Genomic DNA, 12648 nt, shown 5'->3' with positions numbered 1-12648 from the left:
ATAATATTTTTCTTTCTGTTTCCTTTTCAGACCAACAGAGCACTAACAGAGCACTATAATTATTGCCAGCTGCACTAGCGAAGGTGAACGCAGGCTCCCTGTCTGTAAGAGTATCCAGTTCTAGTCCAGAAAACCTGACAAACAACCCAATGGTCTGCTGAATCTTGGATGAAATGCTTGTCTTCCCATTGACGTCTGCAGTATTGTCACCTCATCTTAAACTCAGAACGTCTGAACCTAGAATGTTCTGGATTAAATCCTGTTCCAGTTATCTCCCATGTGTTATACAGAAAGGGCTACTGGTCTTGGGCTCGAACCACTGCTTAATTACACACATGGTGACAGCTGGCACTCCCTGAGGACTCAGGTCTCTATCTGGTAATATGATACAATACTTCCCACTTCTTAGGGGACTGCAAAGAAAAATACCTACCAATTTCCCTAGCACAGAGTAGGCGTCTCGTACAAGTTAGCTGAATTACAATCTTGAAATCTCAAAGAAATCATAAGGTTGCTATGGCTAGTTTATCTCTGAGAATCCCATAAAACCTAATAAGGGGTTACATCCTCTGGGGCACCACAAATATTTAAGGATTAAAAAAAAGATTGTGCCATTGATGTGGGTAATGATTCCATCAGAAGATCAGGTCATAATGCACCATCTGGCAGCTCGGGTCTCTGAGGAGAAGAACCTAGTAAAGCCACAGTGTAAGGCAAGCAAAACCTCACAAAGCCTTTATAAAATCCCAACTCCACTCTCCACAATCTCTGAAAACTTGTAAGGTTATTTCAGGTTTGGAAGCAGAAACATGCTTTTCTAGGGTGTTTCAGAAAAAATCTTTTTGACTTCGAGGTAAGGTATACATAACTTACTTAAAACCGGGGTGGGGAGGTGCAGAAAAGATGCTGGGATAAGATCAGAACTGCACAATGAAACTACTTTTGCTACTGCTATTTTTGTGGTCAATAATGATGATGGCAGCTAAAATTTATGGAATGCTTACAATGTACTTATTCTCTGCACTCAGCACGTGGTACCTATTACATTTGTCACAAATACCCTCTGAAATAGGTACTATTATTATTCCATTTTTACAAGGGAACAACACGAGGGCAAGGAGAAGGTAATGATCACTTGCCCAAGATCTTTCAGCCAGAAGGTAGAGAAGCCTGAATGTGAACCTTAGCAATTTCACTCAAGAGGGCACACTTTGAAAACCACCATATATCCTACTGTGACCTCTGCGTGTATTGCAATTTTCTACTCTTTTGCTGAGGCAACAGTTAGCCCAACAAGAGTGTTTCTGAGGTGCATTTGCAGTTGAGTTGTGCTTCTGTGCCTCCTAAAGAAACGGTCCCGGTCCTAGGCTACTGATGTTATCTCAGGCTTCTTAAAATTTCTTAACTTTCAGCCTTCCTTAGATTGAGATTTTTGTGGGCTGGGTGTGGTGGCTCACACCTGTAATCCCAGCACTTTGGGAGGCCAAGGCAGGCAGATCACTTGAGGTCAGGAGTTCAAAACCAGCCTGGCCAACATGGTGAAACCCTGTCTCTACTAAAAATAAAATAAAATAAAATAAAACAAACAAAAAAAAACACACAAAAACCAGGTGTTTTGGCTCATGCCTGTAATTCCAACACTTTGGGAGACTGAGGCAGCCAGATCACTTGAGGTGAGGAGTTTGATACCAGCCTGGCCAATATGGTGAAACTGTCTCCGCTAAAAACAAAAAAATTAGCTGGGCGTAGTGGTGCACACCTGTAGTCCCAGCTACTTGGGAGGCTGAGGCAGAAGAATCGCTTGAACCCAGGGGAGATGGAGGTTGCAGTGAGTTGAGATTGTGCCACTGCACTCCAGTCTAGGTGACAGGGTAAGACTCTGTCTCGAAAAAAAAAAAAAAAAAAAAAAACAGATTTAGATTTTTGCTTTACAGTTCGGGAGATTCTCTCTCAGGAATAGGTGTTGCTACATTCTCCGAAGACAAGAAAACCCAGTGGGGTTGACAGAAAAAAACAGAAGGTCAAGGCACTTCACGATCTGATCTGATTTCCTCTTGGTAAAGGGGCTGTGAGCCCTCCACATAGACGCCTAAGCAAGAGGATTCTAAGTAGTTCTATCACTTTTGATCTGGAAATTTGTATCCTTTTAAAAAATTTGTCTCTACATACTCAGCACACAGGTGCCCAATAAACACTGGCTGAATAAATATTTGGTTGAAAGCAAGGGAGCACCCTGGGACTCTGTGGACCCAGAAATGGACCTCTAGATCTCCCACCATGCTGACTTTTACCCAAGCCAGGCCATGCAATTCAGGGTATCTCTGCAGAAGATTAATCCATGCTCTGTGCTCATCTCCTCATATGGATGGGGTAAGTATCCAGATGCTCAGACAAGCAAGCACAGGCTGCTAGGCAATGACAATGAAAAATCATGGACTACTCAATGTTAACGTGCTTTCTGAGAAAAACATGGTAGCCATGCCTAAGACCCTTAATTCAGCATTAAAAAAATGAATAGATCCAGAAGACACACCGATGGGATAGACAACTGGATGGATGTGTTCCAAATCCCCTGGACTTATACTTCTGGAGAGGCCTTTTTACATCAGTGTATCTTTAGAAATGAAAGAAAAGAAAAATCACTTCTTATTTTTGAGCCAAATAAATAAAGGCATTAAATATAAAGTTATTTATAAAATTTGAAAAAAACACAGTATACATTTTAATCCCAAGGACAGGATCCCAACACCTAAAAGGCAGTCACAGGATTCCAAGAGGATGCGCTGGCTCAAAAGGTCTTTTAAAAATGTCAAGTTGATTCTGGGCACCTGGCAAGAAATGGGAAAATGTTTTATGCCCTACAGAGGGAAGACTGCAAAATGTTCTCCCTAAGAGAGAAGATAGAGATGAGGTGACCAGTGGTGGCTTATGAAGACAAACACAGCTGTGAGTGGTCATTGCCAAAGGTGGGCATGAAACAAGGGGAAATTGCAAAAAGGAAAGCAAAACAATGCCTTGTTCATTTTTCCCCATTTACTTATTTAATGTAATTTAGTGACAAGGCTGAACAAACGAACTTCAGACTGTCATGCTTCTTAGCACCTAGGAAATTATCACTGGAAGCAACTAAGTGACAAACACTAAGCTTCCAAGAAAGACCATATTCACCGAGCAAGGTCTTTCAAAGCTATATTTGTTATCCTTCATTTTTAGCTATTATTTAAAATATTAAGGATGCCATAACAATGCTATAAATATAGTAAAGGTTGGTAAATTATAGCCATCTGCTTTCATTTATAAGATTTTATTGGAACACAGTTGCACCCATTTGTTTACATACCATCTAGGCTGCTTTCATGCTATGGTGGCACCTTTGAACAGTTACAACAGACACTGCATGGTCTGCAGCACCTAAAATATTTACTATCTGACCTTTACAGAAAAAGTGTGTTGACCCTTGATTTTAAATACAGCATAGTAAGGCTTGGCTACATAAAGCAGTTAATGCAATTAATAAAATCAGCCTATCAAATAGGAAATTACTGTATTTTCTCTTACGCACTCTTTGACGAGAAATATCACTCAGCTGGCTAAGGATCAAAATTCTCCTTTATGGCATTTTGTCTGCTATTTAATCTGCCACCAATCAGCAAAATTATTATTAAAACCAAGATTATACTACCCCTAATGGTCCCTAAGATGACTCAGCACCCTTGTACTCCTACAACGTGAGCTGAAGGGACAGAGGAAGAATGACATTTCAAAGGAGAACACCTTTTTTGTTTGTTTTTTGTTTGTTTGTTTGTTTTGAGACGGAGTCTTGCTCTGTTGCCCAGGCTGGAGTGTAGTGGTGCTATCTCGGATCACTGCAACCTCCGCCTCCCAGGTTCACGCCATTCTCCTGCCTCAGCCTCCAGAGTAGCTGGGACTACAGGCACCCGCCACCACACCCAGCTAATTTTGTTTTTGTATTTTTAGTAGAGACAGGGTTTCACCATGTTAGCCAGGATGGTCTCGATCTCTTGACCTCGTGATCCGTCCGCCTTGGCCTCCCAAAGTGCTGGGATTATAGGCATGAGCCACCGCACCCGGCCGAGAACACCATTAAATGAATAAATGAATGAACGACAAGGCACATTTGTGAAACTGGGATTGTAACCTCCCTCGCTTAAAAACAGTCGGTGTGGTCATGTTCTTCCTCCATTCCATGGCCATCCCTACTCCCGGTCAACTATCTCCCATGTGTGTACATTTGGTCCAAAGGAGAAAAAAGCAAGAGTGTCTTTTTAACAATCCAATCCATCACAGTCACAGAGAGGGGAAGTTTAACTCATGGGGACACTGGTTATTTAGAATGTCCTCAGATACATCAAGACTAAGTCACTTTATTAAGATCATTTAGTCTACTTTGACCCTGTACTTCCAAATAACAGAGAAATGTGATCTTGAAAATCATGATAATCTTAATTCAGGGTTTACACTCAATTTCAGCGAAGGAAAATCTAAATTTCCAGAAATGGCCCAGAATTCTTTTTCTAATGAAATAGCAAGGCCAAGTCTTGAAAAATATCCTAATGGAATTAATAATGTAAAAGTAGAAGATGTACCAAATGGCTCGCTGAGATCTTTTCTGCATTTAAATGTTCTAAAAAAAAAAAAAAAAAAAAAAGTCAAAAGAAGCTGTATCATACCTACCACATATGTTCCGCACCATCTGGCCAGCCACTTTTCTCTACAGCCTATTCCCCAGACACCAACTCTTCAGATGTCCACCTTGGCAAATTCTTACAGATCATAACTGCATCTAAAACTTCCTCTGTACCATATTTATATAGCCAAGTTAGAAAATGTCAATACAAATTTCAAAATGCAATAATTTGCAGATCATCAGGAATAGTGTAACGTGTGCTATGTGTCCCTTTGGGTTTTTAATCACACAAGTCGTATATTCTAGAGGAGTGCTTTTCTTCCTAAATGAAAAATGAGAGCCAAAAGCGCATATATTTTGCTAAATTTAAAAAAACACATAAGAAATTGTATATATTTGATCAAAAAGATTAAAATGGATGTGTTAATTTTTTAAGGAAGTCAATAATTTAAATTCATTTCTTACTTTGACTATATCCTGTAATTTATTTTAAATTACACATTGTTTCCCATTCACTATATTTTTCTTCCTGTGTGGTTAGGAATTTAATTTGATGCCTGTAATTTATTTCAGCAATGATTCATAGGAAGTTAACTAGCCTGACTATAATTGTTTCAGTAGAATTCAATTACCTACATATAATGAAAATAATTTTCATAACAGATATATTTTTCCCCCATAATAGAGCATACAAAGTTGTTATGATTCAATTGTTTTTCTACTCAGTGATTACCCCCTCTCAGCAATTTCAGATGCATTTATTTTCACAAATGAAATGACATCAAGTAATACTCCACTGAAATCAATGGAAACCTACTCTCTATCTTTTTATTATTGGGTTCATAATCTATTTCTTTTGATTCTGTCTTATTCATTTCCTTTTTTTTTTTTTTTTTTTTTTTTTTTTTTTTTTTTTTTTGAGACGGAGTCTTGCTCTGCCACCCAGGCTGGAGTACAGTGGCCGGATCTCAGCTCACTGCAAGCTCCGCCTCCCGGGTTTACGCCATTCTCCTGCCTCAGCCTCCCGAGTAGCTGGGACTACAGGCGCCCGCCTCGTCGCCCGGCTAGTTTTTTGTATTTTTTTAAGTAGAGACAGGGTTTCACCGTATTAGCCAGGATGGTCTCGATCTCCTGACCTCGTGATCCGCCCGTCTCGGCCTCCCAAAGTGCTGGGATTACAGGCTTGAGCCACCGCGCCCGGCTATTTCCTTTGCTTATTCCATGTCAGTGAATCTTCTTACTCAATCTTCACACTTTAATGTTTGCAATTTAAAAACTGTCATTTGTAATAATTTGGCATTTCTTACATCCATCTAAGAAAATCTGCTTGTTTTCCTTAAAAATCGCTAAATATCTACTAAATACTTCTTATGAATTTTGGTATCTGGTAGCATTCTGTGATAAAAACTATGAGACTGAAAAAACACAAATGCTCTCCTTTTCTAAGGACATGGATTAATTTTGTCTAAAGTAGAAACAAAGTCATTCTGATTTAGTTTAAGGAAAGAGCCTTCTTTGTAGGAGTTGGTGAATCATAATAGCTGGGTTGTATTGTCCTGCCAAAACTCGCAGGAAAGATCCCAACTAGAAAAGCAAGGTCAATTATAAAGCTAAGTTTAATTTACATTCTTAACAGACACTGCAATAATTATCCAAAGATATTAATTCACATGCTATTGGGTATTAGCCACTGGGCAATAATACCCCAAATTAAGAGAGAGGCATCACTCCATCACCAACCATTGAAAACAGATGGGAAAGGAGAAACACAGGAAAAAAAATATATATGTGCGTAAAAAACTCTACGTAAAGTGACAAAATTTACAGGATTAAATTTAATGAATAAAATCCTTTGCTGAAAGGCTTCAAAGAAAAACACAAAAAACAGATCCACTAGCTCAAGAATTATATAACACATTCTATAAATAATTATGTCAAGTTTTAAAATGTTAATTTCAATGGAAAAATAATTTTTTAATAAACTTAAAATTAAATCTGAAGGAATACTGATGTGACAATCACACAGAAACATTTGTGGCTATCATTTTGTCCTATGTGTACCTTAATGATGATGGGTGAGCAAACTGGGAAACTACAAAGTGTCTTCTGTGGGCTTTGATTTTGTATAGCCAGCATATGAACTTGTTCATCTAAATGCAGATTAGATAAGTCACCCTCCAGATTAACAATTATGGCGGGTCATATAACAATCAAAACCCCTCTTGCTGTAGATCAGGAAAAACAAATTCCCTGGCTCGTATTCTTATTCAAGCATGTACCGTACATGTCACACTAGCTTCTGGTAGTGTGATATTTTTGAATTATTTAACAAGCAGCTAATGTTTATACATTTAGGTAATTTTTAAAGTTCCTTCAGAAATTATTTTTTGCTTCCAATTTTGTCTCTAAAATCACAACTAATGACTTTTCATACACAGGTCGTCAGGGATGTAGCAGCAACCTGTAGATCTGTTATTAAATAAGATTTAATTGACATAAAATAATAGCAGTCCATAAGACTAAGTTATAAGATACACAGTTGTGTAGTAATGATTTTATATTGGTTATATGACCTTTGCTTCCTTTCAGAGAGAAATTTAAAAAAGGGATTTTTTTGCAAAGACCAAAACGGTTTTGTCTGCCATGATCGAATACCGCATTAATAAAAATTAAAAGTATGTACTAAGTAAAATCAACATTTTAGGATAAAATTATGGAAGACTATAAACTGTGATAGGCTTCCTTGGGACAATGCTATTACATTATCATACCCCAACAACATGCAATCAACTTAGTCTCTAGTCATCATGGAAATGAATTTTTAAACTTTGATCTCACCTCTTCATCTTGATAAACATTCTCAAGAGTTTCTCTTATAGCTATTTGGTCATTGATGAAATTTTTTTTTTTTTTTTGAAAGACACACAAGAAAATACAGGCTGGGTTTTTGGTGGGGAGGTGTAGGTTTGATACAAGGATTGAAGTAAACAAACAATTTTAAAATTAAGGTGCTATGTACTTAATGCCACTGAATTGTATACTTCAAATGGTAAATGTTATGTGTATTGTGTCATACCTAAAAATTAATTTAAAAAGTAAAATTGCTCTGTTTAGGATAAAATATTGTGTACCAATGAAATTTTACATAAAATAAGCAAACTTTACCCCAGCATACTGTGAAGCTGAACTACATGTAATTGCCATTTTTGTAGGTTTAAAATGGTTGACTATCAGTAATTTCATATGCCTGTATCTTTATAAATAAAACGAAGTTTTGTCCCCGTACTGGAGAATTGCTCTTTAGTGACTATCAGTGGACACAAGGGCTGTGAGCAATAACTTTGGCATGATGGCTGTTTATATTAGAGCCACTGCAGTTATAGAATATGTTTTTGTGCATTTATGACAGTCTATGACTTTGAGTGAGGGAGACAGGTTAATTTACAATGCAGTGAGATCCATTAACCTAACAGTGGCTGAGCTGATTCTATGGGACATCAAACTTGAAATCAGTCATTATTCAGAAAAAAGAGATTAATTTTAGTTTCTACTTTCTGCCATTTTCTTACTGCAAAAACACTTTATTCCTCCAAAAAGCCATTCTGTATGAAAACTGTGGTACGTTCTAAGATTCCCTTTAAGAAATAGGACCTTTATCAATTTTCTTCTCCCCAATCTCCAAGTCATAATTAGCAGAAGATCCCCCGCCCTGCCTTTCCATCAGCACTGGGTGACAGAGCTGATGTCCCCTCTCTGAAGCTCCAACTGACAATGATTATTACATGTCGTAGTCAGGTCCTGATACAAGAAAGAGCAATCATATTAGAATAAGAAAATTAGAGAATGCCCAAATCACTACAGCATTAGCGGAACCAAAGCAGAATTAACATGCATGCCCCTCCAGTTCCTCCTCAGCATTAGCAGAAAACTACACATTCCATGTTCCTGGAATATAACATGCAGGACACAGAACTTAAGTTATGATTAATTATATTAATTAAAAAAAGACAGTTTCCCCAATGCATCTGCCCAAGGTGACAAACTACAGACATCCCTCTATGAAATATCACGTCGGTAGAAAGGTTTGGAACAGGAATGGATTGAAGAAAGGCTGCTCTATTAATTTAACATCAGCCCACAGGAAAAAAATCAACCCTGAAAGCAAAACCATGCCATAGGGATTGTCTCAGAGCCATTTTAAAAGAGAGACAAACCCGGCTAACCCTTTTTAAGCACCCCCCAGTGAAAAGCTTTAAACAGGCTATTGTCAGAGCGCTGGGTACCTTTTCTCTCTTGGCTTTGTTCAGTATTTTCCTCGGCTGCAGTTTCCATGGCTGGCTTCATACCATCCACCAAAAATGCTTTTCCCCCTGTTCCCCCCAACACACACTTGTTTTTCCTCCTCTTCCTTTTCTTTTGGACTCCCCTCCGTCTCTTATTTACACCCGTCTGATTGAGAGGCTCTGTTCTTTACTACAGTAGATTACAGTCCCTTCCAAGATGCAAAAGTCTTGTCAGCGTCAATTTCGCTCTGCCTACTGGTCCATAAAGACAGCTGCCAAGGGGCAGGCAGCCATACGTCACCGAGGATCCCAGTTAGAAAACAGCCTTTCGGCGCCTGGCGGTGCCTACAGTCTCAATGCGGCTTGGCAGGGTGTGGGGGCGAGGTTGTGGGGCGGGGAAGGGCCTGCTCCCCACTGGGCTCTTCCTCCTTGCTCTCTTTCTTAAGATCTCAATCTCGAGCTCTCTCTCTCTTTCTCCCCACCTCGTTTCTTCTAGCCAAGTACACCCAATGAATGCTAATTAATTCTCCCAGGAAAAAATAGATTTGTGACATCAGAGGAGGGGATGTGAAGGAGAAAGAAAAGAGCCCCCTCCCACCACGTGACTTTGTTAGTCGACAGCAATATATGTTGTCTCTAAGGAGACTGCATGTCTTTGCATAGGCATGACACTTTCTTTCCTGTGTGACCCCTTTATGATGTATCAGTTTATTTCATTTACCCCCGACCCCGGCAAAGCATGTTCAAAGGACGTGCCCACAGTCTCTATTTACTTTCTTAAATATTTGTCTTTCATGCAATTTCTAGGTAAGTACATTGCTTTTAAAAATATAAATTAAAGAGGGGAGAAAAATACATTAGACGGAAGAAAACTCAAACATGGATTTAACGATAGCAATGTAGCAATTTGGTATTAGAACCCACTCCCTTGTCTATAGTTAATATATATGATAGTTAAGAGAAACTCAAGCCTAATTTGTAAAAATGCACCCTTCCTTATTTAAAAATAAGCATAACATGTTCACAAGTATATCTAGCTGACATTTTGGTAGTTTCTTGGAATGAAAATCAAAATAGTTTTTAATTGGATATGGTTATTTCTATATGGAGTTTTACTCATTAGAATTCCTCACTCCAAATCAAGGAGTGTTTTCAAGAGCTCTCTAAATATTCAACATAAAGGCTAGTATACCAATGATTTGCCTTCTTACATACCCAGATACCATGAGGCTGACATTCTCAACCCATACCAACATATAAGCCTTTATCATGATTATGAGCCATATGTTTCCAAGCATAACTAATTTCTGCACCATTTTTTATGCGTTTGACTGACCAATTGACCTTCACCGTCCCTATAAAAAATTAGAGAGACTCAAGTCAAATACAGGGATGACCATTGATAGGATTCCCAGATCATGAATAGTCTGCTAGTTGGTTGGGCTTAACACTTACCTTGGAAGCAAACATAAAGACAAGTTGGAGACCACCCTCTCCTAAAATCACTCTCCCAAATTTTGATGGTTTCTTGCTCAACTCCTTAAAAAAAAAGTATAAGGCACTGAATCAAAATCTTCTAACAACCTGATCTTTTAATAACTTGGTTTTAGATAATCCCTCAAACCTTCTAGATGTGTTACACTCGAGAAGATTTTGAAAACCAGTTCAGTTTGTTTCAACATTTAATTTTACATCTTGCTTTTTTTCCCTTACCCATTGTCTTAGAAGACCATGCCCATAATCAAATATGTATTCCCTCAAATTAAGGCCCCAGCCAATTTTATTGTCTCCTGGTCAGGGAATTAAGAAGTATGGCAGCCTAAAACCACAGACTTTAGAAAAAAGATTCGTTTGTGATATAATTATTTCCATGGGAAAACCCTATGGTGTGTCCTGATAGGACAGTCTTAGACATTTTTTGCAAAAACTATTTAGGTCCACTCAAATAGAAAGGTGGCAACTGTTGGTATGTAACAGGCTTGTTCTCCCAGCAGTTCAAATGAGAATTAAAGCCAAAACAAAATTCAATTCAGCACAAAAGAAGACACTGTGATTGGTTTTTAAAGTGTCCAGCGAAGTCATGTGATTATAGAACTGGCAGAGTCTAATAATTTTTTGGCTGTTGCTTAAGAATATTATTTTAATAGTGAAGCTGGTGAAAAGGTAGAATATTAAAAACATTCTTAAGAACTCTAGTTCTATATCGAGATCAAAATGATTAGACAAAATAGTCACACATCCTCCACTTGATACCTGCATCTACTTTCCCCCTGAAAAACTACATGTAAATGAACAATTCATCACTTTTGCCCATTCACAAGTTCATTATTTTCTTTTCACTAGGATAAGGTATTACAATTCTAGAAATTACCATTATATCACTTTATAACAGCCTCCAGATCTCACTAATGTTTATGATAAACCATTTGAACAGCAATTGTCAAGAGGAAGAGAGAAAAGAGTATTGTCTGTTACATTTCTGAGATATGCATCCATTTTTGGCCAGAAAAGTTCTATATGTAGAATGAGTAGGATGGAAAATGTCTTCCAGAGCTGAAAATATTTCTTTGAGCCCCATGCTCTAAGGCAGTCTGGTTGAAGGTAAGAACACTTCTGAAAGTCAAAACAGGAATACAAAATACTGAACAAAACAGATGTATTAGAATGAGCATATGAAATTGCTGATATTGACCAAGAAGAACAGCAGTTTCACGTGGTTTGACTTACATGTTTGTAAGTCTTCTGTATAATTGCAGCCAGCTCCATAAACATGCACAAAATAACCTCCCTAGTGCCAGCATCTACAAGCAGCACAGACATGCACAAGTGACAGTGCCTGTCTCCAGGTAACCCATGGCTAATGGGACACAAAACTCTTCTAAAACAGGGTGCTCCTGCCTGCTACAAGCACTATGGTATCACAACAAAGAAAATGGGTGGAGGGGGAAAAGAATTTGAAAAAAGCTTTGCAGAGTTGAGTTGGCTATTGCAGTAATGCTTAGAAACCTGCTGGGTAGGGTAGGGAAGGGAAAGGTGGGGAAGAGGAAGGGAAAGCGTTCTAGGAAAAATTGAAGGGCATATGAGAGGAAAAAGAGGGTACCGTCAAAGGGTCAGGAAGTGATTTTTCTGACAGAGGGACTGATGGGAAATGGCTAAGCCAGTAGGTTGGGAACCAGGTAGGTTGAACACCTTGCTAGCCCTGGAGGCAGTAGGTAGACATAGAAGGCTCAAGAGCAGAGCTGATCATGCTTTACAAAGGTCATTCTATTGGTAATGTGGAAGACAGGGTGGGTGCAGTATGATGAGACTAGAGTCTCCTCTAGCAAACTAGTCAGGAGTCTCCTGAAATAGTACAAGCAAGAGACAGTGTGAACCTGAACTATGGCATGGGGAGAAAGTAAGGGCCCAGACACCATTGGATTGGATCTGTATGAGTAGGAGTGGAGGAGGATGTCAAGGGGAGGCTAGAATTTCTAGCTTGGGTGAATGAGGAGATGGTCATGCTGGGAACCAATATGGGGAACCAAAGAGAAGGAAGAAGTTTGGTAGGGGAGATTAGCAAGTGTGGTTGAAGGTGCTCTCAGGACATCCTGCAGGCACTAAGAGGCATTCAGGAATATGGCTCCAGAGGAGAGCGGCTGGCCAGAGAACAGCATCTGGAGTCTTCAGTGTGGAGGCAGCCTTGGGAGTACAATAAGTCCAGTTCTGCTCAAATGC

The 12648-nt window shown here is 38.9% G+C and overlaps 1 protein-coding gene across 8 annotated transcripts in view; it reads right to left on the bottom strand.

Moving 5' to 3' along the window:
• GPM6B (glycoprotein M6B) overlaps positions 1-12648 on the bottom strand; it is a 168306-nt gene that overhangs the window by 38127 nt on the left and 117531 nt on the right. For 5 of the 8 annotated variants that reach the window (XR_004434909.1, XM_033201562.1, XM_033201565.1 and 2 more), the window contains exon 1: positions 8932-9452. The exons of 2 other annotated variants lie outside the window; for them this stretch is intronic. Coding sequence is in view for 4 of the 6 variants with exons in the window: in XM_033201562.1 (XP_033057453.1) it covers positions 8932-8992 (61 nt within the window). In the remaining 2 variants the exon portion in view is untranslated. Of the gene's footprint in view, positions 1-2533; positions 2572-8931; positions 9453-12648 lie in introns of those variants that run through there. One more of the 8 variants, XM_033201564.1, reaches the window with a different exon arrangement.

Source organism: Trachypithecus francoisi, unplaced genomic scaffold, assembly GCF_009764315.1.
Source record: "Trachypithecus francoisi isolate TF-2019V2 unplaced genomic scaffold, Tfra_2.0 Lachesis_group6, whole genome shotgun sequence".
Lineage (NCBI taxonomy): Eukaryota > Metazoa > Chordata > Mammalia > Primates > Cercopithecidae > Trachypithecus > Trachypithecus francoisi.
This window is presented reverse-complemented; position numbering and strand designations above follow the sequence as displayed.